This window comes from Lissotriton vulgaris, chromosome 8, assembly GCF_964263255.1.
Source record: "Lissotriton vulgaris chromosome 8, aLisVul1.2, whole genome shotgun sequence".
Taxonomy (NCBI): Eukaryota; Metazoa; Chordata; class Amphibia; order Caudata; family Salamandridae; genus Lissotriton; species Lissotriton vulgaris.
The window spans coordinates 1263187910-1263215326 of NC_141696.1; the positions used below are offsets into that span (position 1 = coordinate 1263187910).

General features: G+C 46.9%; 1 protein-coding gene across 1 annotated transcript in view; it reads left to right on the plus strand.

The window, feature by feature from the left end:
• The window catches only part of ATP8A2 (ATPase phospholipid transporting 8A2), a 2134099-nt gene that overhangs the window by 731796 nt on the left and 1374886 nt on the right, over positions 1-27417 (plus strand). The window contains exon 11 of the mRNA XM_086935178.1: positions 141-306. Coding sequence (XP_086791304.1) covers positions 141-306 — 166 coding nt within the window. The remainder of the gene's footprint in view (positions 1-140; positions 307-27417) is intronic.

Consider the following 27417-nt stretch of genomic DNA (forward strand, 5'->3'; position numbering starts at 1 on the left):
GAAGAGATGTTTGCCATGCAATAATTGTACAATGCTAGAGTTTTCGTTGTTTTTGAATGATGGTAGAATATTTATACTGGAAGTCTATCTTTACTGTTCTTATTCACCACTATTAAGAGTCTATTTATTGTACCCTTTAGAATTCAACGAAAGCTCCCCTGAAGAGGTCGAATGTTGAAAAGGTGACCAACATGCAAATCCTGGTATTATTTTGCATCCTCCTCGTCATGGCCCTCATCAGTTCTGTTGGTGCTCTACTTTGGAACAGAACTCATGGTCAGGTTAATTGGTACCTAGGATCAAATGGTAAGACCATATTAATTGTGGCAATGCCAAATATGTTATTCTGCTTGCTAAATGCTAGACTTATTTTTAGTCTGGATTTGAAACCTATTGCTGTAGTGTTGCAGGTGTTAACACAAAGAATATGCAACCCCTTTATATTTATAACAACCTTTTGCAAAGACAACACACTCTATTTTTTTTAAACAATCCTGCCCAAAGACAATAGGTATGGTTCTACCTGAATATGTAAGCCAGACCCACGGTCAAACTGGCCTACAAGTCAATCAGGTATTACCCAACAGGCTGGTCTTAAACCGAAATGTGTGGCCTGGGTTTTTGGGTGTTGTGGCCTCTGATATTAAAACATACATTGCATGCAGCAACCTCAAATCCATGTAGTCTTGCATATCTTGTAAGATACATAAACAGCTTCTGTTTACAAGTTCAAAACTGTCTCAATTTAAAACATGGGCCACTTTTTTAGCTAGAAAATTCACTAATGAGTGTCAGTTATATTTTGCTGTCCAGGCCTATTTTCTGCTCCACTCTGACCCGGGACAGACCTGTCAGCTTTGGCAATGCGTGTTTATGTTGTACATACTCCTCCAATTAATTTAGGCCCCTGGCATTTGGTGGAAGGTTACACTGTCCCATTAGCAACCTATTAGATTTTTGTAATTTGATGGGACCTCAGAGTTCCTACTCACTGTCTTTTATGCTTGCTTCCTTCCTCTCAGCCTCATTCATACCTACTGTGTTTGTTGAATCCTAGCTCCCCTGTTTTCAACAAGCCACAGAGTGCATGGTGCAAAGAGATGCACACTCGTGCAAGCATCTCTCCACAGCAGGCCTTTTAAAGCGCTCTAAACGATAAATGCACTGATTCTAGGGAATGATACGGTTCATAGCATTTTACAAGAATCTTTGGGGGTGTTTTAGTTACAGATGTTACAGTGACAAGGAGGTTCTATAACTGAAAGGTCAAAACAGTTACCGTGCTCATCCTTTTTCTAGGTTTATGTTTCTGTCTGTAGTAGTTTACAGACACTTGTGTTGTATCCATGCCACTGTATTTGCTCTCTGTGGTGTATTCCACTTCATTTACAGCAGTAGGAGGGTATTCGCGGACAATAAGACAGATATAATACCTTTGAATTACAAAATCGAATTACGTTTCACATGTATACAATTTGAGGCACGAGAGATGAAGTGATCTGCCCTGAATTATGAAATGTGCAGTCAAGTGCGCAACAGGCATTAAAAACCCATGTCCCCAGGTTCCAAAATAAGCAAGTTAGACACAAGATCATATGTCCTCCCTCAAGCACCTTCTATCGGCTGGATCACAGAGCACTTTAACTTTCTCTCAGATACGCTGTACCACTAGACAAGCTTATCTAATACAGTTGTTGTTGGGTTCAGCGCATATCAGGAGTCTAAGTGCCGCAGGGCATAGTACACATTACAGGATTGCAAAATTGTTGGGAGTAAAGTACATGCAAGAGACTTGTACATTAAGAACCCTTCATATAGTGCACTCAGGAGTAACCACCAGCACCCCATGGACTGTACCCAGGCGCATGCTGCAAGACGCCATATACCCTGTACCACTGTACACTTTACAGTTTTCTCATAAACTCTGCCACACTGGGCACCAAAAAACCAACCTCCAGTATTCACAGTGCTTAGCAAAGTATGTAATGTGCTTTAGCCCAGCTCCTAGATGGTGACACTCCTGTGAGGCTCCTTGTGCCGTGTATGCAGTTATACCTTATGCGCCCACACGGATACACCTGAAATCCATCCCGTGATGGGGGAATATTCAGTCACAGCCCTCTGGGGCTGACCTGCTATCTGGTTGATGTGCATCATCTGAAGTGGACGTAGACCAGCGGACGGCCTCAACAAGATGGCGGGCACTGGACAGTGCTCCATTTCGGGCTGACTGTGACGGGCTCTGCAGACCTGTACCCCTTCTGCCAGACGCCACTACCACTGAAAGCCCTGGGAGCCGCTCAACAAGATCTTGCAGGCTATCCAGGTGCATGAGTTTAAGCGAAACTGAAGCAAGCCTTGGCGCTGCAACCTCACCAATAAGGAGATGCCTGGCCGTGGAGCTGTGGCTGACTGCGGGGGCTGTCGGCCCCGATTTTGTTATCCGTGGTTGCGGTACAGTGCCGGGTACCTAAGGAGGAAAAGGAGGAAGCAAACAACGGCCTTCCTGTGGGATTGGGGGCCTGGACCCCAGGAATGAAAGTTGGATAAGGCATGAACTGCACATGTCTCCCTCCTGTGGTACAGGAGTTAACGCGGACCCGCTGGGTGCTACTGGGGAGGCAGATAAAGACCCCACTTGACCCACTGATGATCTAGGTACTTGGCCTCCTCTAACATTAATTGAAAAAAGTAAAGGAGGCCCCCTTATCTGTCAAATCTGGGACAGGGGAGAAATGTTGAGAAACAGGGAAGTCCCACTGGTAACCCACAAAGGTGGTTAGAGTTATACTGTAGGTGCCCAGAATCTTGCTTTTTAGCAATACCAATCACACAATAATATATTACCAAACGTCCTGCACAACTTATTCAGCTAGACATAGGCCAACCATTGTAAAAAAGCTATCAAATACCATTAATACCTATAAGGCACACATATTACCAATCTTTGGTCAGAATTAGAAAAAACAGGAAAATTGTTTTTAGAAAAATATATCATTCGTGTGTTTATTTCAGGATTACAAGATAATCACAATGATAACAATTAATTAAAAAAATCATACAGTATCACAATTAAAAACATAGAATCATAGCTATAAGCAAAAAACAAACAATTTATACATTATAAAGTTAAAATGTTCGCAAGAACGGGGGTCGACGCGGCGTTTCGGTTTTGGAGAAACAATTAAAACCTTCTTCAGGACCAAGTTCTAAAAAGAAACACACAGTTACTTTTTTGTGCTTACAGATTGTTTTTGAAACAAACACATTTACATAAAACAATTCCTGTTGTCTAGAGATACAGAACATACTACGACTATTTAGCAGTTGGCACTAGTCAAAACCTAGTTGTTGGTAGTTTTATTGGTATTGTCAAAACATACCAGCTTCTGTAATGGTCACCATTAACAAATACCAGCATATGCTTACAGGGAGATGTTAGCACTATGTTGTCACCTAGTAGGTGATTGATAACAATGGCATTGGTTACCTGAGTTGAAAAACTGTCTTCCAGATAAATCATGGAGTACCAGCCGCCCGATTATAACCCCGTAAGTGCTGCCTCGGTGCATTGGCCGACGGCAGCACTACCTCCCCAGTGCTGCGCACGACCATTGGACGTCCATTCAGCACTAGTTCCAATGGACAGCGCAGCACTGGGGAGGAATGTTTAATAGCATCTATGAGGATAATTTCCGGGTCTTAGCTGTACTGCATATTTTCATGGATTTGGATATAACTTGGGCAGTTATGATGCCTGTAGGTGAATGACAATAGAGCCATCGTAAATGTACTGATACCTTTAATTTACTAGGCGTTTCAGAGTGATAGGCAGAAAGTTTATACACAATGTATCTACCTTATGCTTTCAATGGACAGGGTCACGCTCTGGTAGTAGGAGCCACCGATATTGGTTTTCTGTTTAACTGTAGATAAGTAGATATAAATTACCATATTGTTTTCCAAAGGTTGATTCCCAAATATCCCAGGGGGTTCAATCATTCGCACTTACCCAGATTTTAATCACTGGCAACTCAATATTACACGAGCTTTTTCAATTGGCTTGTGTTGAAGGCGGCATTCATGTATTGGCAGGTATTCTCCTGACACTGTTGATAGAGAGAGGGAGTTTATAGAAAAGATGTTCCTATTAGCTAGATTGTTCTACTTTACCCTCATATAGCATATATTTACCATGCTGATATTATATATGCACAATGACTGTGCGTAGCTTATAAGTGCTGCTGTGCTATATTTGCCCTTTCTATTGGCCCTTAAGTGCATTATATGTTCTACATACTTTCACCTAATTTATGTCCTGTTATCAGCAGTACTATGCATACGATTTTAAAACATTATTTCTGCGCTTAGAGTTCGATATATATATTACTCTCAATATGGTAGTAATGTCGAGTCTACAGGGAATGAAATTCTCATATTTAAGCATGTATGTCGCAGCATGGATGCAGTTATATCACCTGATGTGGAGCCAGTAGCATCGAGTATTTCGGAGATATTATACGTGGATTTAATCTATGTACCACACAACGAGTGTCCCGGTTGCATTTTTTGGGAGTGCGGCACGGTGATATACACGCGTCATTCAGTGCTTACTCTAGCAACGTAATTTAAGTCTGGGGGACATTACCGGTGATGTTCTTTTGCATTACTCTCAGCGTCCTAAATAGTCGGACGCCTGACACAGTTAAGTTACTTAAGGTTGTAAGGTGCAAGGCAGATATTATGGCTTGCGTATTAGAAAAGCGGGGATCTGTTATGCGCAAATGCGGATAGTATGCGGAAAGGACCGATCGCCTTCAGCTTACCTTAAAGTTAAAATTCGGCCTCCCTGCTCCTACTCCGGCGGCGTTTCGTGGATTCTGCAACGCTTGAGTATACGGGGTAGAAGCGGTTTGGGGCCTTTTTATGGTCCGAGTCTGGTGATTGGATGAACGTCATCCGCTCGCTGATAGGCTCTCTGGCGATCACATGGCTGTTTGGTTTGTATACCAACAGCCTAGCACACACATGACATTTTCTATAAATGACCTTTAATTATTGTAAACAGGCCACAAACTATGTTTACCATCATGAATATATATAAATGGATAGAAGCTGTGTGCTTACGTTTACGGCGTGCGACACGGGTCTGTTGGTATACAAACCAAACAGCCATGTGATCGCCAGAGAGCCTATCAGCGAGCGGATGACGTTCATCCAATCACCAGACTCGGACCATTAAAAGGCCCCAAACCGCTTCTACCCCGTATACTCAAGCGTTGCTGAATCCACGAAACGCCGCCGGAGTAGGAGCAGGGAGGCCGAATTTTAACTTTAAGGTAAGCTGAACGTGATCGGTCCTTTCCGCATACTATCCGCATTTGCGCATAACAGATCCCCGCTTTTCTAATACACAAGCCATAATATCCGCCTTGCACCTTACAACCTTAAGTAACTTAACTGTGTCAGGCATCCGACTATTTAGGACGCTGAGAGTAATGCAAAAGAACATCACCGGTAATGTCCCCCAGACTTAAATTACGTTGCTAGAGTAAGCACTGAATGACGCGTGTATATCACTGTGCTGCACTCCCAAAAAATGCAACCGGGACACTCGATGTGTGGTACATAGATTAAATCCACGTATAATATCTCCGAAATACTCAATGCTACTGGCTCCACATCAGGTGATATAACTGCATCCATGCTGCGACATACATGCTTAAATATGAGAATTTCATTCCCTGTAGACTCGACATTACTACCATATTGAGAGTAATATATATATCAAACTCTAAGCGCAGAAATAATGTTTTAAAATCGTATGCATAGTACTGCTGATAACAGGACATAAATTAGGTGAAAGTATGTAGAACATATAATGCACTTAAGGGCCAATAGAAAGGGCAAATATAGCACAGCAGCACTTATAAGCTACGCACAGTCATTGTGCATATATAATATCAGCATGGTAAATATATGATGTATGAGGGTAAAGTAGAACAATCTAGCTAATAGGAACATCTTTTCTATAAACTCCCTCTCTCTATCAACAGTGTCAGGAGAATACCTGCCAATACATGAATGCCGCCTTCAACACAAGCCAATTGAAAAAGCTTGTGTAATATTGAGTTGCCAGTGATTAAAATCTGGGTAAGTGCGAATGATTGAACACCCTGGGATATTTGGGAATCACCCTTTGGAAAACAATATGGTAATTTATATCTACTTATCTACAGTTAAACAGAAAACTAATATCGGTGGCTCCTACTACCAGAGCGTGACCCTGTCCATTGAAAGCATAAGGTAGATACATTGTGTATAAACTTTCAGCCTATCACTCTGAAACGCCTAGTAAATTAAAGGTATCAGTACATTTACGATGGCTCTATTGTCATTCACCTACAGGCATCATAACTGCCCAAGTTATATCCGAATCCATGAAAATATGCAGTACAGCTAAGACCCGGAAATTATAATCGGGCGGCTGGTCCTCCATGATTTATCTGGAAGACAGTTTTTCAACTCAGGTAACCAATGCCATTGTTATCAATCACCTACTAGGTGACAACATAGTGCTAACATCTCCCTGTAAGCATATGCTGGTATTTGTTAATGGTGACCATTACAGAAGCTGGTATGTTTTGACAATTCCAATAAAATTACCAACAACTAGGTTTTGACTAGTGCCAACTGCTAAATAGTCGTAGTATGTTCTGTATCTCTAGACAACAGGAATTGTTTTATGTAAATGTTTGTTTCAAAAACAATCTGTAAGCACAAAAAAGTAACTGTGAGTTTCTTTTTAGAACTTGGTCCTGAAGAAGGTTTTAATTGTTTCTCCAAAACCGAAACGCCGCGTCGACCCCCGTTCTTGCGAACATTTTAACTTTATAATGTATAAATTGTTTGTTTTTTGCTTATAGCTATGATTCTATATGTTTTTAATTGTGATACTGTATGATTTTTTTAATTAATTGTTATCATTGTGATTATCTTGTAATCCTGAAATAAACACACAAATGATATATTTTTCTAAAAACAATTTTCCTGTTTTTTCTAATTCTGACCAAAGATTGGTAATATGTGTGCCTTATAGGTATTAATGGTATTTGATATCTTTTTTACAATGGTTGGCCTATGTCTAGCTGAATAAGTTGTGCAGGAGGTTTGGTAATATATTATTGTGTGATTGGTATTGCTAAAAAGCAAGATTCTGGGCACCTACAGTATAACTCTAACCACCTTTGTGGGTTACCAGTGGGACTTCCCTGTTTCTCAAAACTCCTCTAACATTACCCTTGGTGTAGGTTGAGATCAATGAGGACAACTGCAGCTGTGATTGGGCGGGCGTGCTGAACTCTGCTTGGTGGTGCAACTGACTCACAGTGGAGGCAGAGGAGGGACCCACCTGCCCTGCTGGATTTTCTGAGGTTCTTGGGCCCCCTCTAACATTCGTCTCAGTGCAGGCTGAGATCAAGTAGGACAATTGCAGCTGTGATTGGACAGGTGCGTTAAACTCTGGCCTGATGGTGCAACTGATTTACTGCTGGGAAGGCGCAGGTTTGTCCTTTACTGTAGATATTGGAGTGGTGGGCCCTGCATTTGCTGTACCTGGTCACTGAGAGAGGATGGGGGAGTGGACCAGTCCCCAGTGGGTGTGCAGATTCTTGTGGTGTTTAGTTGCTCTCTCTTAATCGCCCTCAGGCTAGAATGAGAAAGGACGACCAGAAGCAGAACAAAACCGAATTTGAGGCAAAGTACTCAAAGAAAGCTCCTCACAGACCAGGATGGATGCCTTATTGGCTGCCTTGGAGGACACAAACAATTCCGAGAATAGATTTTTCTTGCATCATGTAGAACAAATCCCCACCGCAATTGTTATGTTTAGACCATATTAAATTGAACAGCCAACATGTTTTATTTGCCATTACATATTTCCTGCAATTTCTTCAGGGCAGGTGGACCTCAACCTCTGCAACCTTTTTTGCAGTGTTGTATCGGCTAAGCCCCGACCTGAAGGCAGTGGCCCTCATTTTAGACACTACCAAATCATTTGATTCTCTTAAGTGGGGCTTCCTTATCACTGTCCTTATGAGGATGGGATTACCTCAGAGTTTCATATTCTGGATGAAACTCATATCACTAACCCACGGCCACGATCAGACTTAATGGTCTTCTGTCCACTCCTCTGCAAAGTCACTGGAGTACGTGGCTGGAGTGCCCACTGTCCCCTATTTCATATGCCCTGGCAACTAAGCCTTTGGCATATTTGGTCAGACAGCCACATGCCAAGAGGGGGCTATATTTCTTAGAATTAAATATGATCATCTCCCTCTATGTGGACGTTAAAACAGTCTAGCTCTGTGAGCCGGCCCATAACCTTAGCCAGTGGTCAGCAAGTTCATCTTTTTGACTGCTCTGCAGGATCAACTGGAATAAGTCTACCATGTTACTACCCCATATTCCTGAACCCCAACATGCTCACTGGATTACCCTCTCCCCTGGTGTGCAACATTGGTTAAATATCTAGGGGTCTGGATTAGCTGAGATACCAATGTCGTCCCCTCTAAAAACTATGGGGTGGCCATAGCGCAAATTGAAGACTCTCTGACTGAAGAATCTTCCAGTATTTCTAGCCGGCAGACTGGCGCTGATGAAAATGGTCATCCTACCTAAACTTCTTTAACTATCCTAGAACGTTCTGACAATACAGACAGAAATATTCTTCAAGACACTCAAATCCCACATGATTTTTCTAGCCTGGGTAGGAAATGGCCTAGAATCTGCTGGGATTCTTCCATATGCACAAGGGTGTACTAGGTTGTCCCGACTTCGAGCTACATTATAACTGTGCGCAAGCACAATTTGGTCACTATTGGCTCCATGGGGTTTTTACAGCGCATGTGGCAGTGGAATGCGATGTGGTACAAAAGGGGGTGGTGATGGACGGAGCATCTGAACCAGTCAAACACTCACCCCCAGTCAACAGATCTGGGTTTAATCCATCACCATTCTTTAGCCCACTCTGCCACCCCAGTTCAGACATGGCCATATGCAAATCAGTCTGACCCTGTGCCTCATGGGAACAGTCAAGCCATGCCTTCCCTGGACCGGAAACGCGCTTCCTAGGACCAGTTTCTGGCATTACAGCCGTCTTCAGCCAGGCTTGCTTGAATCCAGTGGCAAAGTGAGCAAGTGGAATGAGATGCTGCATGCCCTCACATACTCTAATCGCTCATTGGGCACCCTCCTAGAATACACCACGCATAGATTAACATGGTGGATTGTGTGTTGCAGGCTTTGGACAGACTACGCAGGCATCTAGTGCACCCCATAATATTTTTCCCAAGCCAATCACTTCTCCACTAACCACTTCTACAGCTCACAGAAGAGGCATTGCGAAGGCTGCGGCCTGGAGAAGCAAAAAGTTGGAGGACTCTTCCAGGATGGCCACTTCCTGAAGTGCCCATGTGCAGGGGAGGGAAAGACCTGCTTGGTGATGGACTCACTAGTAGACTGCAGATTACGAGCTCTGTGTAGGGCCCGCTAACCCTCCTTTCCATAGGAACCTCCCTCTTGTAAAGTACTAGGTGATACTTACATCTAGCAGACACATAGGGCCTGATTACGACTTTTGGCGGTGCAGATGCAGGTGGTACACCACTGCTGTGCTCATACACCCCCGAAGTTCACGGGTGGCATGGGACCCCACAATGGGACTGCACAACTAGGTTTCTGCATGGCATAGATTCGAAAGTCCATGCCGTGCAGGAACTGGGGTGCATACACATAAGGAGGCACATAATGTGCTCCCATGCATGCAATCCCCGTGCAAATGAGGGATAGGGGACCCTGAGGGCCCCCTTTGATTCCACTCTGCCATGGTGTTCATGGAGTAGGAACCTCCAACACACTGCCGGCGGGGAGGAAACTCGTATTGTGCTTTGCGGGACCGCAGAGGTCCCACCAACCATTTAAGTGCCTCTACATCGCCGCACCACCACCAGGGAATGGTGGTTCCCTGGTGGCGGTCCAACCACCCAACTCTTATGGGACAGTCAGACCGCCAGTGCAGGGGCGGCTGGACCGACACCGATGCACCACCATGAGTCTGGCAGTCCTCAACCATCAGAATCATAATCAGGTCCATAGTGACAACCTTATAATAATACAATACATATGGAGTCTCCACTAAAGCAGCCCAGTGCCCGAATACACTGGGAGAGTATTCTGGGGACACAGCTCATGGACAAGGAATGGAAATATTACTGTGAACAAATGGGGGAGTTTTCCCCAAACGGCAGACTCCTTCTTATCCATTTTAAGTTCCTGCACCAGCTATATCACACCGCCTTGGGAATGTCAAGATGTCTGGAGGCTGAATCTTCTTGCAGTCGCAGTGGGACCCCGGCAGTGGACTTCATGCACTTGGCTTGGACCTGCACAGCTCTCGGACATGGCGGGTGTGCTAAAAATGGTTCTTCTGAGGTGTACCTAGATGTGCCAAAGGAATTCAGTTGCTTAACTTCAGTTGTAGTATTAATGGATAAGCGTCAGGTGGCCTGCATTTGGGGTAGGCACCGAGTGTCCAGGGTGAATAAATGGCTGACAGACATGGTATACTGTAGTGCCCAGCTGGAACTATACTTCACCACGATTTCAGTGGCTGTTGGCTAAAGGACCTTTGGTGCCTGCTGCAGATAGTCCTACTGACCACTGGGGTGCAGGGGGCCCAGGCTTTCAACTGCACTTGAGAGGCTGTTTCCACCTTGACTGGTATCCTCCTGATGTGCCGGCCACGCCCCATGTGCTTATATGTTGATGACTCTGAGCACGGTCTGTACATGTGGCCCTTTCTGACATGTGTCTTGTGCTGTACCTAAATGCCTGTCACTGAAGTTTATTTTAGCAGACCCCCTCCCCGTCATAGATGATCTCATTGTTAATATGTTGCTTTTTTATTTTTCCTTCCTTATTGTTTGGTTCATAAAAAATATCACCCCCTAGTTGCGGGTTTTCATTATGCTGTATGTTTTCCATTTACTCCAATAAAAACAAAACAAAAAAAATACACATTGGCAAAGCAATTTAGAAACCACTCGTTCACTCCCCAGAGAACTTTACATTCCTACTAAGGGCGCTGTGGCCCAAATCTCAGATAGGCACTTTATCCCAAAACGCATTAGAACCACTCTTATTCTGCACGCAGGACACATGTGAAGCCCTCTCACGTACATTGCATTCATGAACACTCGACACATGTTTAATAAGCATTGTATCCCAAATCATTTTACAGCATTCCTCTTTAACGTGGAATTACCAATAATCCCATGGTTATAGCGTTGTGAGACATGACAGACAAATAGGAAGAGGTGGAGGACTCGCTATAATTTACAAGAATCAGTATTATACCACGCTTGACCCCATCTTATCCACCTACTGTGAAGCTGCAACTTTTGCAATCAACATCAACTGCAAACAAACTTTTAAAGGCATTTTGCTCTACCGACCTCCTGGACCTCGGAACTCCTTTCTTGGGTCCCTCTCTGAGCTAAACGACTACACAATAAGCTCTGCTGATTACACAGTATTGGGAGATTTTAATTTCCCTTTGGAAGAACAGGGAAATCACGACACTGCCCAACTCACTGCTGACTTCCTTACTCTAGGACTCCAACAATTGGTAAACGGACCTACTCACCAGGCGGGACACACTCTAGACGGCGTGTTCACGAACAACTCTCTTATTACAATATTAGACACCTTACCTCTTACCTGGACTGACCACAGGGCCATTATATTTGGTATTGATACTCGCCCAGTCAACCTCCCCGCTTCTAGACCACCTACCAGGGCAGCAATTCGTGCCTGGAAGAATGCTGACATCCCTCAAATGGCAAATATCTTGACATTATCCTCCCCTACTATAGGGTCCAATCCTGTCCCCTCAGCCTCTGATTTCCAAGACTGGATCAGGAACGCTGCTGATCAGGTCGCTCCAGAAAAATCCATCCAACCTAATAGAAGGTCGCCTTCGGCGGCATGGTATACAGAAGAGCTTAGACTTCACCGACAACATTGTCGGAATTTAGAAAGACACTGGAGGAAATCCTATTGCCCCATTGCTAAGCAATCTTACAAAGATGCCTTAACCATTTATAAAAAGGCCATCACTACTCGGAAAATGACTTTTTTCTCGAACCAAATAAACAATGCCAGGAATTCGGCCAGAGAACTGTTCTCAGTGGTCAACTCCTTATCTACACCTCCATCGGGTCTCGGAGTAGAACCCTCCCAACTGTTCTGTAACGCACTGTCCACCTTCTTTACTACTAAAGTAGCAGATATCTATGCATCCTTTGGTGGAGATTCAGGGGCTAGATCCACTGCCAGCAATAAGGAACTTCCCCATAATAACCATGACCATCTTTCTTCTTTTGCTGACACCTCTGAAGACCAAATTAGCAGACTCATTTCCATCACCAAGTCTGGATCTCCTCTGGACCCATGTCCTCCCTCAGTGATGGCTAATTTAAGTGAGGTGATTTCCCACCCACTCATGGAAATCTGCAACACTGCCTTTCAAACCGGATGTTATCCAGTCCCGTGGAAGAAGGCAGTGATCAAGCCTCTTCTGAAGAAGCCCTCCCTGGATCCATCCGCCCCGGTCAGCTATAGACCAATTGCCTGTCTTCCCTTCCCGGCCAAAATTTGCGAAGCTCTGATGAATATACAGCTCTCAGAGTTCGTCGACACGTACCAACTCTTAGACGAAACGCAATTTGGCTTTAGGAAGGGACACGGGACGGAGACCGCTTTAATAAAAGCTTCTGATGAAATCAGAACCATCATGGATCAGGGAGGAACGGCCATCTTAATTCTTCTGGATCTATCCGCTGCATTTGACACGGTCGACCATGCTATTTTGGTCGACCGTGTCACAGCTCTGGGGATTGACGGTTCGGCTAGAGACCTTATTTCATCTTTTCTGGCCGACCGCACCCAGACAGTCAAGTTGGGTAATTTCTACTCTCCCGTCTCTGCACTACCATGTGGAGTACCACAGGGCTCCTCGCTAAGTCCCACGTTATTTAACATCTACGTAGCGGACTTAGCGAGGGTAATAAAGGCCTATGGGGTGCGAATAACTTCCTACGCAGACGATACCCAACTGGTGCTGGCGATCCACAAGAACGGCACAGCAGTGGCAGCCAATTTTCAGGAAGCAATGCTTGCTGTCAGTACGTGGATGTCCTCCAACTGCCTAAGGCTCAACTCGGATAAAACCGAGGTTATGACCTTTGGCAACCCCGCCCCAGAATGGTCTTCCATCTGGTGGCCCAAACAACTGGGCTCTCCACCTGTCCCAGTGGTAAAAGCGAGGAACTTGGGAGTCATCTTCGATAGCAAACTAACTTTCAACCTTCATGTTAACAAGGTTGTCTCCTCTGTCTTCTTCACGCTAAAGAAAATAAAGAAATTGCTGCCTTATCTCCCCTCCTCTGCCGGGAAGACTTTAGTTACCACTCTGGTATTCTCCAAAATGGATTATGGAAATGCCCTCTTCCTCAATACCCAGAAATCTGTGCTGTCAAAGTTACAGTCGGTACAGAATGCGGCTGCCAGAACTCTTTTAAACATCCCTCGCCGCCAGCCTACTACCCTTGCCATCCGCCAGCTTCACTGGCTCAGAGTAGAGAGCCGTATTAAGTTCAAGGCCCTCTGCATTGCCTACAAGGCAGTGCATGGCACAGGACCCAAATTCCTGACTGAGGCACTCCAGCTGTACACCCCCAAAAGACTGTTGAGATCTGCCAACACTTGCCTTCTTCCTGTACCTCGCACTAGAACGGCAACTTGGGGAGACCGTCGCTTTTTAGTGGCCACACCAAAACTCTGGAACCTTCTTCCATTAAATATCAAAAATGCCCCCAACCTGATGAGCTTCCGGAGGCTCGTAAAGACATGGCTGTTTGACCAGTGAACTCTACTATTATGGTCCTGCTAGCTCACACATGCGCCGAGACACCCCAGGGTATTTGTTTGCGCAATAAAAATCTCAAAAATAAATAAATAAATAAATAAAGATTACACCCGCTGGTGTAATTAAGAGTAATTTGGAAGAAACCGTGCTACCATGATAGCACATTTAGTAAGCACAAGGGCTGCTGTTTATGCTCAGTTGCATTTAGTGCTATTTAATTAGCGCAAAATGCACCCTCGAATCTTTTGCTGTTTCATAACATTGTTTGCGCGTTTGCCGATAGCGCTCCGCTCTGCTCCCCCCTCCGCCTCCATTTTGTTTGTTGTTGTGGTCCTCGTGTGCCCGACCCGCCTCCCAGCTGAGCCGCCCTCCCACTGACTTGAAATAGCGCTCCTCGCACTCTAGACGCTGTGACTCGCTCCTCCTCACGGACCGAGTGGTCGCTCCCAGTGTCCCTGGCAGACACCTGGTATCGTAGCGCTGCTTTGCTCAGATTCACTTCATTAAGCTGCATTTTATTTCGCCTGCTTGTTCACCGCTTTGCCTCATTAGCGCTCAAATTATTTCATTGTGATTGCTGTTTCATAACATTGTTTGCGCGTTTGCCAATAGCGCTCCGCTCTGCTCCCCCCTCCGCCTCCATTTTGTTTGTTGTTGTGGTCCTCGTGTGCCCGACCCGCCTCCTAGCTGAGCCGCCCTCCCACTGACTTGAAATAGCGCTCCTCGCCCTCTAGACGCTGTGACTCGCTCCTCCTCACGGACCGAGTGGTCGCTCCCAGTGTCCCTGGCAGACACCTGGTATCGTAGCGCTGCTTTGCTCAGATTCACTTCATTAAGCTGCATTTTATTTCGCCTGCTTGTTCACCGCTTTGCCTCATTAGCGCTCAACTTATTTCATTGTGATTGCTGTTTCATAACATTGTTTGCGCGTTTGCCAATAGCGCTCCGCTCTGCTCCCCCCTCCGCCTCCATTTTGTTTGTTGTTGTGGTCCTCGTGTGCCCGACCCGCCTCCCAGCTGAGCCGCCCTCCCACTGACTTGAAATAGCGCTCCTCGCCCTCTAGACGCTGTGATTCGCTCCTCCTCACGGACCGAGTGGTCGCTCCCAGTGTCCCTGGCAGACACCTGGTATCGTAGCGCTGCTTTGCTCAGATTCACTTCATTAAGCTGCATTTTATTTCGCCTGCTTGTTCACCGCTTTGCCTCATTAGCGCTCAAATTATTTCATTGTGATTGCTGTTTCATAACATTGTTTGCGCATTTGCCAATAGCGCTCCGCTCTGCTCCCCCCTCCGCCTCCATTTTGTTTGTTGTTGTGGTCCTCGTGTGCCCGACCCGCCTCCCAGCTGAGCCGCCCTCCCACTGACTTGAAATAGCGCTCCTCGCCCTCTAGACGCTGTGACTCGCTTCTCCTCACAGACCGAGTGGTCGCTCCCAGTGTCCCTGGCAGACACCTGGTATCGTAGCGCTGCTTTGCTCAGATTCACTTCATTAAGCTGCATTTTATTTCGCCTGCTTGTTCACCGCTTTGCCTCATTAGCGCTCAAATTATTTCATTGTGATTGCTGTTTCATAACATTGTTTGCGCGTTTGCCAATAGCGCTCCGCTCTGCTCCCCCCTCCGCCTCCATTTTGTTTGTTGTTGTGGTCCTCGTGTGCCCGACCCGCCTCCCAGCTGAGCCGCCCTCGCCCCTCCCCCTCCACTCTCCATTTATGACAGTAGCTCCCGCGTGCAGCGTTCACGCGCAGCGACCGCGCCCCATTCGCGCCGAAGGTGCGCCAAAGGTAAGCCCGTCTACGCCCGTCCGCGCCTGGACCGCGCCCAGCGCCAGACCACCTGGTCCCCGTGCTGCCCAGCCCTCCCGCATCACCTACGATGCCGCCACCCTCCTAGCCCTTAACCCTGGTCGCGCCCCCAACTGCGTCCAAGCCGCTCCTGGACACACCCATGGACCTTTCTCTTGCTACTCCTGCAAATTCATCGGCACCGACAACACCTCCGCTACGACCACACCACAGATCCACGACCCCAACCACCTACAATGCATCCTTCTCAACACCCGATCGGTCCACAGGCACGCCATTGACCTATGGAATCTACTAGACACCATCTCTCCAGACGTCGCCTTCCTAACAGAAACATGGATGAACACTTCCTCCGCCCCAGACATCACCATTGCCATCCCAGAAGATTATAAGATCACACGCAAGGACCGTACCGGCCACACAGGAGGAGGAATCGCTATCGTCCATAAAAAATCAATCCGCATCTCAACCAGCTCTGACGTCAATCTCGCCAACTCTGAACACCTTCACTTCCAGATCCACATCGACCCCAAGACCACACTCAGAGGCACCCTCCTCTACAGACCACCAGGACCCCGCGCAAAATTCAGTGAAGACATCACAGACTTCATCACCCCACACGCGCTCCCCTCCAAAGACTACATCCTTCTGGGAGACCTCAACTTTCACCTTGAAAAGATCAACGACCGCAACACCACCACCCTCTTGGACAACCTCGCCAACCTCGGGCTTAAACAACTGGTCACTTCCCCCACCCACATCGCAGGTCACACACTCGACCCCATCTTCACCTCCAGCAATCATGTCTCCTTCAGCCACACTACGGATCTCCTCTGGACTGACCACAGCTGCGTTCACTTCACCTACAACAAGCCAAAACACAGCAACCACCTCCAACCAACTCTGCAAAGAAACTGGAACAAAATCACCATCGACCAGATCTCCTCATCGCTCCTTCTAAACACCCCAGCCCACTCTTCTAACCCAGACCAAGCCGCCGCCAACTTCACCCTATGGTTATCCAACACCGCCGACACGTTAGCACCACTGAAAAAACGTCAAAGCAAACTTGGCAGCAAGAAAGCCTCATGGTTCAACGATGATCTTAAGAAGTCCAAGAAACTCTGCCGCTCCCTTGAAAAGGCCTGGAAAAAAGACCCAACCACCAGCACCAAGGACGCCTTCAAAAACGCCACCCGCACACACCACCAACTAATCCGAAAGGCCAAGAAAACAGCATTCAAGGATCGACTTGACAACAACGCCCACAACAGCAAGGAACTTTTCAACATCGTCAAGGAATTTACCAATCCCTCGGCCAACTCCAACGACATCACCCCCTCTCAAGCCCTCTGCGACTCCCTAGCCTCATTCTTCCACAACAAAATTGCAGACATCCACAACAGCTTCGACAACCAACCCGGAGACCAACCCACCCGACCATATGCTGAACATTCTCCCCCCTTGAACACCCTTACCGACTGGAACCCAATCTCCACTGAGGACACCATCCGCCTGATGAACTCCATCCACTCAGGATCCCCCACAGACCCATGTCCACATCACATCTTCAACAAAGCAGACTCCGTCATAGAACCGCACCTCCGAGACGTCATCAACTGCTCCTTCAACTCCGCCGCCTTCCCGGAAACCTGGAAACACGCTGAACTCACCGCCCTCCTGAAAAAACCCACAGCGGACCCCACCGAACTCAAAAATTACCGCCCCATTTCGCTCCTTCCATTCCCGGCCAAAGTAATCGAGAAAGCTGTCAACAACCAGCTCGCCGCCTTCCTTGAAGCCAACAAATCCCTCGACTCCTCACAATCTGGCTTCCGAGCAAAACACAGCACTGAGACCGCCCTCATCGCAGCAACAGACGACATTCGAACTCTACTGGACAATGGAGACACAGTCGCCCTCATCCTCCTCGACCTCTCTGCAGCATTCGACACAGTCTGCCACAGCACCCTTTTACAACGCCTCAGAAACATCGGAATACAAGGAAAAACACTTGAATGGATTACCTCGTTCCTCACCGGAAGAACCCAGAGAGTCCGCCTCCCACCATTCAAGTCCGAGGCCACTGAAGTCATCTGTGGCGTACCACAAGGATCATCACTCAGTCCCACCCTCTTCAACGTATACATGAGCCCCCTCGCGGCCATCGCCCGCCAACACAACCTCAACATCATCTCTTACGCGGATGACACGCAACTAATACTTTCTCTCACCAATGACCCCAGCACCGCCAAGACTAACCAACACGAAGGAATGAAAGAAGTTGCAGAATGGATGAAACACAGCCGTCTGAAACTGAACTCGGATAAAACAGAAGTCCTCATCTTAGGTTCCTCCCCCTCCGCTTGGGACGACTCCTGGTGGCCAGAAGCCCTTGGAAAAGCACCCATCCCAGCAGACCACGCACGGAACCTGGGCGTCATCCTGGACTCCTCACTTTCAATGAACAGACAAGTCAACGCCGTATCCTCATCCTGTTTCAACATTCTTTGCATGCTCAAAAAAACATTTCGCTGGATCCCCACCGAAACCAGAAAAACTGTCACCCATGCCCTGGTCACGAGTCGACTGGACTACGGAAACACCCTCTATGCAGGTACTACCGCTAAACTCCAGAAGAAACTACAACGAATCCAAAACGCATCAGCCAGGATCATATTAGACATCCCGCGCAACGAACACATCTCTGCTCACCTGAAAGACCTCCACTGGCTACCCGTCAATAAGAGGATCACTTTCCGACTGCTAACCCACGCACACAAATCACTCTACGACATCGGACCAGAATGCCTCAACTCACGACTGTCCTTCTACACCCCCTCCCGCCAACTACGTTCTTCCAACCAGGCCCTCGCCACTGTTCCTCGCATCAACAAGACCACCATGGGAGGCAGATCCTTCTCTCACCTGGCTGCTAAGACATGGAACTCACTCCCCACTTACCTTCGCCTCACTCAGAACCACCTAGCATTCAGAAAGCAACTTAAAACGTGGATATTTGACAAGTAATCCTCCCCCCCTCCCTAAGCGCCTTGAGACCCTCCGGGTATGTAGTGCGCTATATAAATTCTCTGACTTGACTTGACTTGACATTTTGGGATAAGAAAATCGCACCAAATGCTGGGAGCCAGCTGGTGGAAAATCCTACCCAAGTGCTTATTTAACAAGTGCGAACGGCTGCTCGTGCTTGCTATTCATGTTCTGTTGCATTTAGTGCTATTTCTAATTGCAAAATGCATCCTTGAATCCATTGTGGATGCACAGGGCATTTTCTGCAGTGACCTCTAAATGTAGAATTACTCTTGTAGCTCAATTCTGTGTAATCTCTCAGAATTTGGGGGTAATTCTGTGTGATTATGCTACACGGAATTATGCAAGTTACGCCCATCCCTGCAAGATGTCCACCAAGCAGGGGTTTCGCAGACTCCATTATCCTGCAGGCTGTATCTGGCATTTTGGTGTTTTCATGGCCTCATTGGGTGCCACTAGACCTGTTGTGCACCCTTCAGATACCATGACATGAATAAAGTGGTACAAAAGGGGGTGGTGATGGACGGAGCATCTGAATCAATCAAACACTCACACCCAGTCAAAAGATCTGGGTTTAATCCATCACCGTTCTTTAGCCCACTCTGCCACCCCAGTTTAGACATGGCTATATGCAAATCAGTCTGACCCTTTGCCTCATGGGAACAGTCCAGCCGAACTGCCAAGCCATGTCTTCCCTGGACCGGAAACAAGCTTCCGAGGACCGGTTTCTGGCATTCCAGCCGTCTTCAGCCCAGCTTGCTTGAATCCAGTGGCAAAGTGAGCAAGGGACTCACGTCTGAGCATACCCTGCCACACTTATGGCAGCCAAAAGTGGTACAAAAGGGGGTGGTGATGGACGGAGCATCTGAATCAATCAAACACTCACACCCAGTCAAAAGATCTGTGTCTGGCAGGACTAATCTACATATATAGTTGTTGAATGATCTCCACTCAATTATTGTCCAGGTCCGATTGGATGAATGTGCCTGCTGCGGAGATCTGTGTACCCCGGTGAAAATGTCTTTCACTCTCAGGAAGATAGCGAGGGGGGTTAATGAACCTCTTGTAGAAATCTATATTTAGGTTGCGTGCCACGCATGTCAGTAACAGCTGCTCTTTAACCATTTCGCGGCGGCGGCTATTCTGCCGCAGTGCTAAGGGGCGGGGGGGGCGCGCGGCGCTCCGACACTGGTGACGGAACCGCTCCGTCACGCCCATCGGGTGAGCTGTGCTTGTGACGTAACGGTTCCGTCACGGCCCCGCCCGCTCAATAGAACGTGCTGCGCAGCCGTGAAATCAGCGCCGCGCAGGCGCGGCGAGCGGGCCGTGACGAAGCAGTTCCGTCACCAGGACAGCCCACCCGAGGGGCGTGATGGAACGGTTCCGTCACCAGCATGGGAGGGGTTAAATAAGGCTAAAGCTTCTCACCCTTTCGAAATGAATGAAACCAGCCCTAAAAGTAGGATAAACTGTTTTTATTCAGAGTTTAATATTATTTCATGCCATCTCACAAAACCTTTCTGGCAGGCGAGGAACAAGAAGGCTCTGTCTCTCATGAAGGCATCGCCCCACTCAGCCCCTATATGGCTCGTTTTGTTTTTTTTTTACAAATTATTTTGGTGACCCGTCACCCGCCAGATCCAAGCCGCAAAGCCATGTGGAACTAAATCGAAACAATCAAAAACCAGAATCCAATTCAAGCCAGGTAGTCAATGGTAATCCTTTATTCCATTTCTTCAGACATTTAAAACTGTGAGCAGAGGCTGAGTGATTCCCATTTTTTCAAGACCACAGAAATGGCCATCCAGACTTGTTTCAGTGGCATGTCGGAATACAGTTCCGTGCAGATATTCTCCCAATGCATTTCAGGCCAAAGGCCATTCGTCAGGGTATAAAAAAAGACCCATCAGCAGCCATCAATGAATACATAACCAAAGACATGAATATGCCATTAGCAAAATGAGACCTGCAATTCATGTAATGAGTGCCTAGCAACCATCGCCAATGCATTCTGCAAATTACACATTTTGCTAATGGCATGTTCATGTCTTGGTTATGCAATCAAAGTTGCCCCCTGCTAAGTGGCTGCATCGCATTCGGTCTGGGCCAGTTTCTTGCCAATAATCGAGCGTTTACAGAGTGCATTTCATTATTCCACATGAGAATAAACCCTACTAGGACGATATGCTGGTAGGGAGTTTCAGGTTTGTGAAGGTAGTAAGTTATCTCTTGGAATTCCTGTTGCCTTTTCAAAGTGGATCCTGATGGGTGATGGTAAAGGTATTTGCCCTCAAAGGTTGTGAAGTCACTGGAGCTTATCAAGGCCATGATTTCTACTTTTTTCATCACAAAAAGTGTATGCACTTTAGTGTATCTTGAGGTGCTTCACGAAACAGGCCTGCTCCAGCTACTCCGTGTGTTCAATCTGGGCAGATCGGTGGATCATTTTGTTGATTTCCAATGTGATGCAAAATGTTTTGTACGTAGGCTTTTATGTTTTGACACTCCGCAATCCTGGGCAGTCCTCATTTCTTAATGTAGTTCTGTTTTATTCTATTCTTAACGTCTTCATGTTTCAGCATAACTTTATTTTATAATTCCTCTAATACCAAGATGTTGCTTATGTGATGGTGTTCTTTTAGATGCTCATCCAACTTCTTTTCCAAGACTCTTTCTTTGATACCTAGCTCTGGAACTTCCTTCTGTAGTTCCTGGAGGCACGTTTTCAGAGGGAGCTCTGTACTACAAAGGAATGTCCTCTGTCTGTGATACATGGAGATGCGGACTGCACTGAGATCTCCTTATATTAAGTAACCCAAACGCTGTGTTGCAGGCTAGAGAGGTGACAAGTTGTCCGTCATACCTGCAGCTTCCTAGGGTAATGTGCACAAGCCAATGGGGTAGGGGTGGGGAGGGAGTGGCAACTGCATCTAGGTGAGTCTCTCTCCTTCCTTACATATGAGTGCCCCAACAACAATCCAAAAGTCACTAGGAATGGCAATAGAGTAATCCATTTAAATACTATATGTCACTGTATCTCCACCTAGAACTCAGACATGCAACATGTTAAAGATCTAGCGCTGGGAAGCCTGTTTCTGGGCAGCCATGGTCTTTATAAAAATCGGAAATATACCATCTTTGTAGTGAATGATGGGTTATTGAATACTCAGTGAGTAGGACAGGACTCCCTTTCATTTAGTATTCAATATCCAAGCAACTTCTGTCCTTTATTTTAGCAGCAGAAAGGGCCCCACCTGGAAGGGGCCAATAAGCAAACTAGAGGGCAGGGAGCAAGCAATGATGGGCTGAGGACAGAGACTAAGAGAGGCAGGAGAGCAGATTTTGAGGAACCTCCACTTCAGAACGTGCAATCTCCCAGATGGTTCATCCTATTGCTCACCTAGTGCCCAAATGTAGACTATAGAAGACTGTCCCACCAGAATCTTGACTGCCATTTAGCACCCTGTATCCAGACCAATACCTGTTCTAAGAGCCTCTGATAATCCTTCCACGAATTGCTAAAGATAGCAATATACTCTAGGTAGGCCACTCAGAACTGCTCCAGCCCTGAGAGAACATATCTCCCCAGGCGCTGAAAAGCGGCATGAGCATTCTATCCCACTGTAGTCCATGATTACCAGATAGTTCCCTTGTAAGGCCAGCTAATCCTGCTTTGATCTTCACCTTTCCATAGAGTACAGTGTATAAACATTTGTAGAAAGTGGCTTTAGTTTGCGATTTAGAAATGGAGCTCAGGTCCAGTGTGGTTTCAAGAAATTCTATTCAATAAAATGCACTATCATTTGAATGCTATATTTTAAGAGTATGCGTCTTTATTCACCAATTAAAATCAGAATGTTCTCATTGTGTATATTAGTGCTATATTCAACTTAGAATAGAGACTATGGTCCCTAAAAGTAGATGTGAAAGAATCGCAAAGAGTCTGTGATCCCCAGATCCTTTCTTAACTGTTAAGGCGTACGATCCTTTTGTATTCCACAGTTAATAGGTTATTGTCACTGGACAAAATATAACCATGTAGCTTTCAGGGCTGTGAACTTTCTGACCAATTTCCTAGTACCTAACATGTGGGTTCAGTCAAGCTGTCTTGATGTATTCAACAGCAAAGATTACCTTTGCTCTAAACTTAGAAACGTGAAGGTTCAAAAACAACAAAAAAGGGCACTCTGTCCTTCTTCAGGTGAATTATGTAGTATTTCTGAGACACCGACCCAGGTGCTCCCTACCATAATGTAGGCTTGTTTCCCAGAGCAGGTCAAAGGGCAGTGCAGGGTCATTGGCAGACACATTCCTTGGCGTCTCTTTCATGTTATTGACTGTCTGCTGATGAAGTTCTTACTTTCAAGTTTGGTCCAGGGCTTCTGGGCTGCGTATACTTGTGGCAGCTGGGGCATGCTCTGTTCTAACATGTGCCAGCTTCACTTGGTACTTGCCCTTGAGATCAGACAGTTTGTTATCCAAGAAGCTTAACACCGCATTCAGCTGACGTTTCAGCATGCTTTCTATATTTTCAAAGTGCTTTTTAGGCACAATAGTGAAGAAGCAGTAGCCGCCACTAAGGGTCTGAGTTAGAGTTTGGAGGACAGAGTGCTCCGTCAACTGAGCCCCCATTGGCTCTGTTGATGGAAAACAATACATTGCCCAACCTATTTATGGTGAACAGTGTAATGTCTTTTTTTCGTCTGGTGGTGAGGGTCAGAAAACAAATTACAACCTTACCCTCCAAGAAAGCTTCTAAGGTGTGAGGGAGGGCATAATGTTTCTGTTTTTCTGAAACAAACTATCGCTTTTGTAGTCTGTTTCTGAAAAACAAAAACATTTGAAAAGTTTGGTGAGCAACTATTAAAACCATGTCTGATGTGTACCAACTTTTTTTTACTTTGGAAGGAACTACCTTGATTGCAGTTCCTTTTGATGAATAGTGATGACCACTAGACTGGTAGTCACCTCTAAATTTAGCGGGTGGTAGTCTGTCATGGTTAGTTGGAGGTAATATCCTTCACCACTCTGATGGGCTGTACTCCGGTCACCATACTATAAATTAGGCCCTAAGGGGACCATTAGGATGGCGGGCTGATAGCCCCCGCCAGGCTTTTGGTAGCCACCGCCGGCCTGGCGGGGGCGATCCGTCCGCCATCCTACCCGGAATGACCCCCCACCATATTAGCATGGCGGGGGGGACCGCGGCGGACGGAAAGGCCGTTCGCCGCTTTTTCACCCCGGTCCCCTTGTGGCCGGGGTGGAAAAGGTTTAATATGGTGGCGATGTCTATCAGACAACCCCAGCCATATTAGCATGGGCACAATGCCGCCACGGAAAGGCATGCGGAGACACCCTGCGGGGGCCCGTTGCGGGCCCCCAGGGACTCCGGGGGGTGGGGGGTGCACATGGGGCGTACCTATGGTACCCCCGAGCATTGCAAAGTACAACGTGGCAGGCACCGCGCGGTGCCTGTCACGTTGTGCTTTGTAATGCACAACATGTATCTTTAGCATTGCCGCGGGCGGTGCTTTCCGCACCGCCCACCGTAATGCTAAAGATACAGGATGCGCCCGCCACTGTGGCAGGCGCATCCTAATATCCCCAATGGGACCCCCACCCTTATGGCGGGCGGTCCCTACACACGACAGGATGTCCTAATGAGCCCCTTAGTCAGGAGTCACAGTTATCTTGACCCATGCAGTGCTGAAATCTGAGGGTTCTAGTGGTACTGAGGCATTCGCAACACTTAAAAAAGTGAAAATCTCCCCATACTGTAAATATCATTGTCCTCAAGAAACCACAGTCTGAAAGTGAGCCATACTATCCCAGCAGCCCACTGTGCATGGAGTCAAGCTGCATTACGTTGATGCACTTCTATTGGACAGCACTTCCTTCTGAGGTTCTGAAGTGCACCTGCCCATTGGAGTTTGTGGGGGTGCTTTGTGCTGCCACATGTCTGAGCATCATAAATGGCCTGTGGCAGTGTGGCTCTGATAGGGCAGAGATTACATCAAAAGTATTTTATGACAAAGAAATGTTCTTTGACACCTTTTTGTGAGAAAATGGCAAACGTGTGCAAGTTACACGTTTTGAGAAGTGACACAAATATACGAAATATAATTACTGGATCGTGTAAGTATGCAGAAGACCGGTAGATTAGAGACATATATTATTCGTTCAAATAATATGGATGTAAATGATGGAGTTTATCACTAATCAACTTGATATTCATTCATTTTTAATCTTTATTTCGACCATTTGGTCATAAAAGATACACATAAATTAAAAATCACATAATTGTGTCAGATTTGATAAAACATCAGTGCATGATTTAAGATCCACATCAAACGTTATTAACAATGTTAAAAATAAAGCAATTCAACAGTCTACCCAGCATTTTTTAAAAGACGATTACGTGTATAGCACACACTTGTAAAAAATTTGGCAAGCGCAAAAACAATTGGGCCGGAAACATCACATTTTAGAATCCTATACATAGGCATATATTCCCTGCCACCCAAGTTCTTGATCAAAGGCAGCAGCCAGTACTTTCTGGCTGCCATATATGCTGGGCAGAAAAAAATCACATGCAAGTCATTTTCCTCTTTGTCAACGCAAAGGGGACAGTACTTGGTGGAAGGGACTTGCGACCAGGTACTAGAAAAGGAGCGCAAAGGCAGTGTGCCGTATCTCCACTGGAGAAATAGCTTTCTAGTGAGAACGGGATATATGGGATCAAAAGCCTTTTCAAATGCGTAAAGGTCCTTGTTTTGCAGGAATTTAGAGGAAAGGGACCCCTCTGTCTGGGTAGCTAAAGCCCTTTCCCTTTTGTGTTCGTGATACAGATTCGCCAGAAATCTCTTAGAGATTCTGGGTGCTGTATCTGCGGGTTTGGTCCACAATTCGGGGAGCCCCAGGTTTGTGCAGACTGACTGGATATTTTGGACCCAGGGGATGCTGAGCGCCTTGGGGTGTTTTAATATTTCGACCAGTTCCGCCCTATAGTCGGCGAGATCGTCACTGCTCCAGAGCCTGCGCCAGAAGGCTATGGGTCTTAGACTTATCTCGTCGACGAGAGGCCGTAGCCCTAGATCAAGCCTCAAAGGGAGAAGTGGGGTGCTGGGAGGAAGTGCGGTAATTTGCCTTATGAATCTGTTTTCCGTGGCTGACAGATTCCGACATGGAGTATGGCCCCACAATTCAGCCCCGTACAAGATCGCCCCCCTGGCTTGTGCCTTATATATCTGAATTAGGGCCCCCAATGGGCGATAGGTCGAGCCGGTCATCATCCGGGAGATACCCCCGGTAATTTGTACTAATTTAAGGTTGGCTCTGGTTTGATGGGTCCCCCAGGTCATATTTTCGTTGAGTGTCACGCCGAGGTATTCAAACGTGGCTACTCTTTCCAGCCGTGCTGCTCCCAGCAGTGGATTCGGGCGCTGTTTGGGGCTTGGATTCAATACCATGTATTTGGTTTTCATGGCATTGATTTCCAGTCCTCTGTCCTGACAGAAGGCCACAAAGGCATCAAGTATCCTTTGGATGCCCATGGGAGTTTTGGATACCAACAGCGTGTCGTCTGCAAACATTATTGCGGGCACACTGTTGCCATTTAGTTTGGGGGCATCTGTATAGTTAGTGGCGTTCAAATGAGCGATTACCCCGTTGACAAAGAGGCAAAACAGGGTCGGCGCCAGCACACAACCCTGTCTTACCCCCCTGCCCACGGGGAATCTCCCAGTCAACGCCCCCGACCTTCCACACCTTACCTGGGCATAATTGTTGTGATGCAGCCTCTGTAAGGTCAATAAGATGTCTGGTGGTACGCCCATCCCTGCCAGAATGACCCAGAGTTTTCCCCTGGGCACGAGGTCGAAGGCGGCTCGTAGGTCCACGAAAATCGTGTACAAACTGCCACCCTCGAACCTCACTGTCTTCCAGTAGACCAGGTTCAATCTAAAGACCTGGTCCACAGTCGATACCCCTTTCCTAAAGCCTGCTTGGTATGGACTGAGGGCGCCTGCCTCCTCGATCCATTCCTGAAGCCTGTTCAGGAGGACCCTGCCGAACAACTTCTGCGCTACGTCGATCAGGCTAATTGGTCTTTAGTTGGCTGGGAGGAGGGGGGATCCCTTTTTGTAAATCGGGACCACCTCAGCCCCCAGCCAAGTACTAGGGATTTCCATCCCACCGAGAATGCCATTAAAGAGAGCAGCGAGGTAGGGCGCCCAGACGGTGGGCTCCTGCTTGTACAGGTCTCCCGGTAGCCCGTCCAGCCCAGGGGCCTTCCCCGAAGCCAGGCCTGAAATGGCAGCAGTGACCTCACTCAGTGTTATTTGATCCGCCTGAGAGCCCTGCCTCTCTGGTTCGATCACCGCAGGGAGTTCTCCGGACTCAGCGCTATATAAGGACTGGAAGTGGGCCTGCCACACTCCAGGAGCGATGTTAGGCTCCACAGCCGAATGTAAGCTCCCTGATCCCCCGTTCACCATTCTCCAAAACAGGCGTTGGTCTTGCACTGCTAGGGCCTTGGAGAGTTCTTCCCACTGGCTTTCCTCCCATTCTATTTTA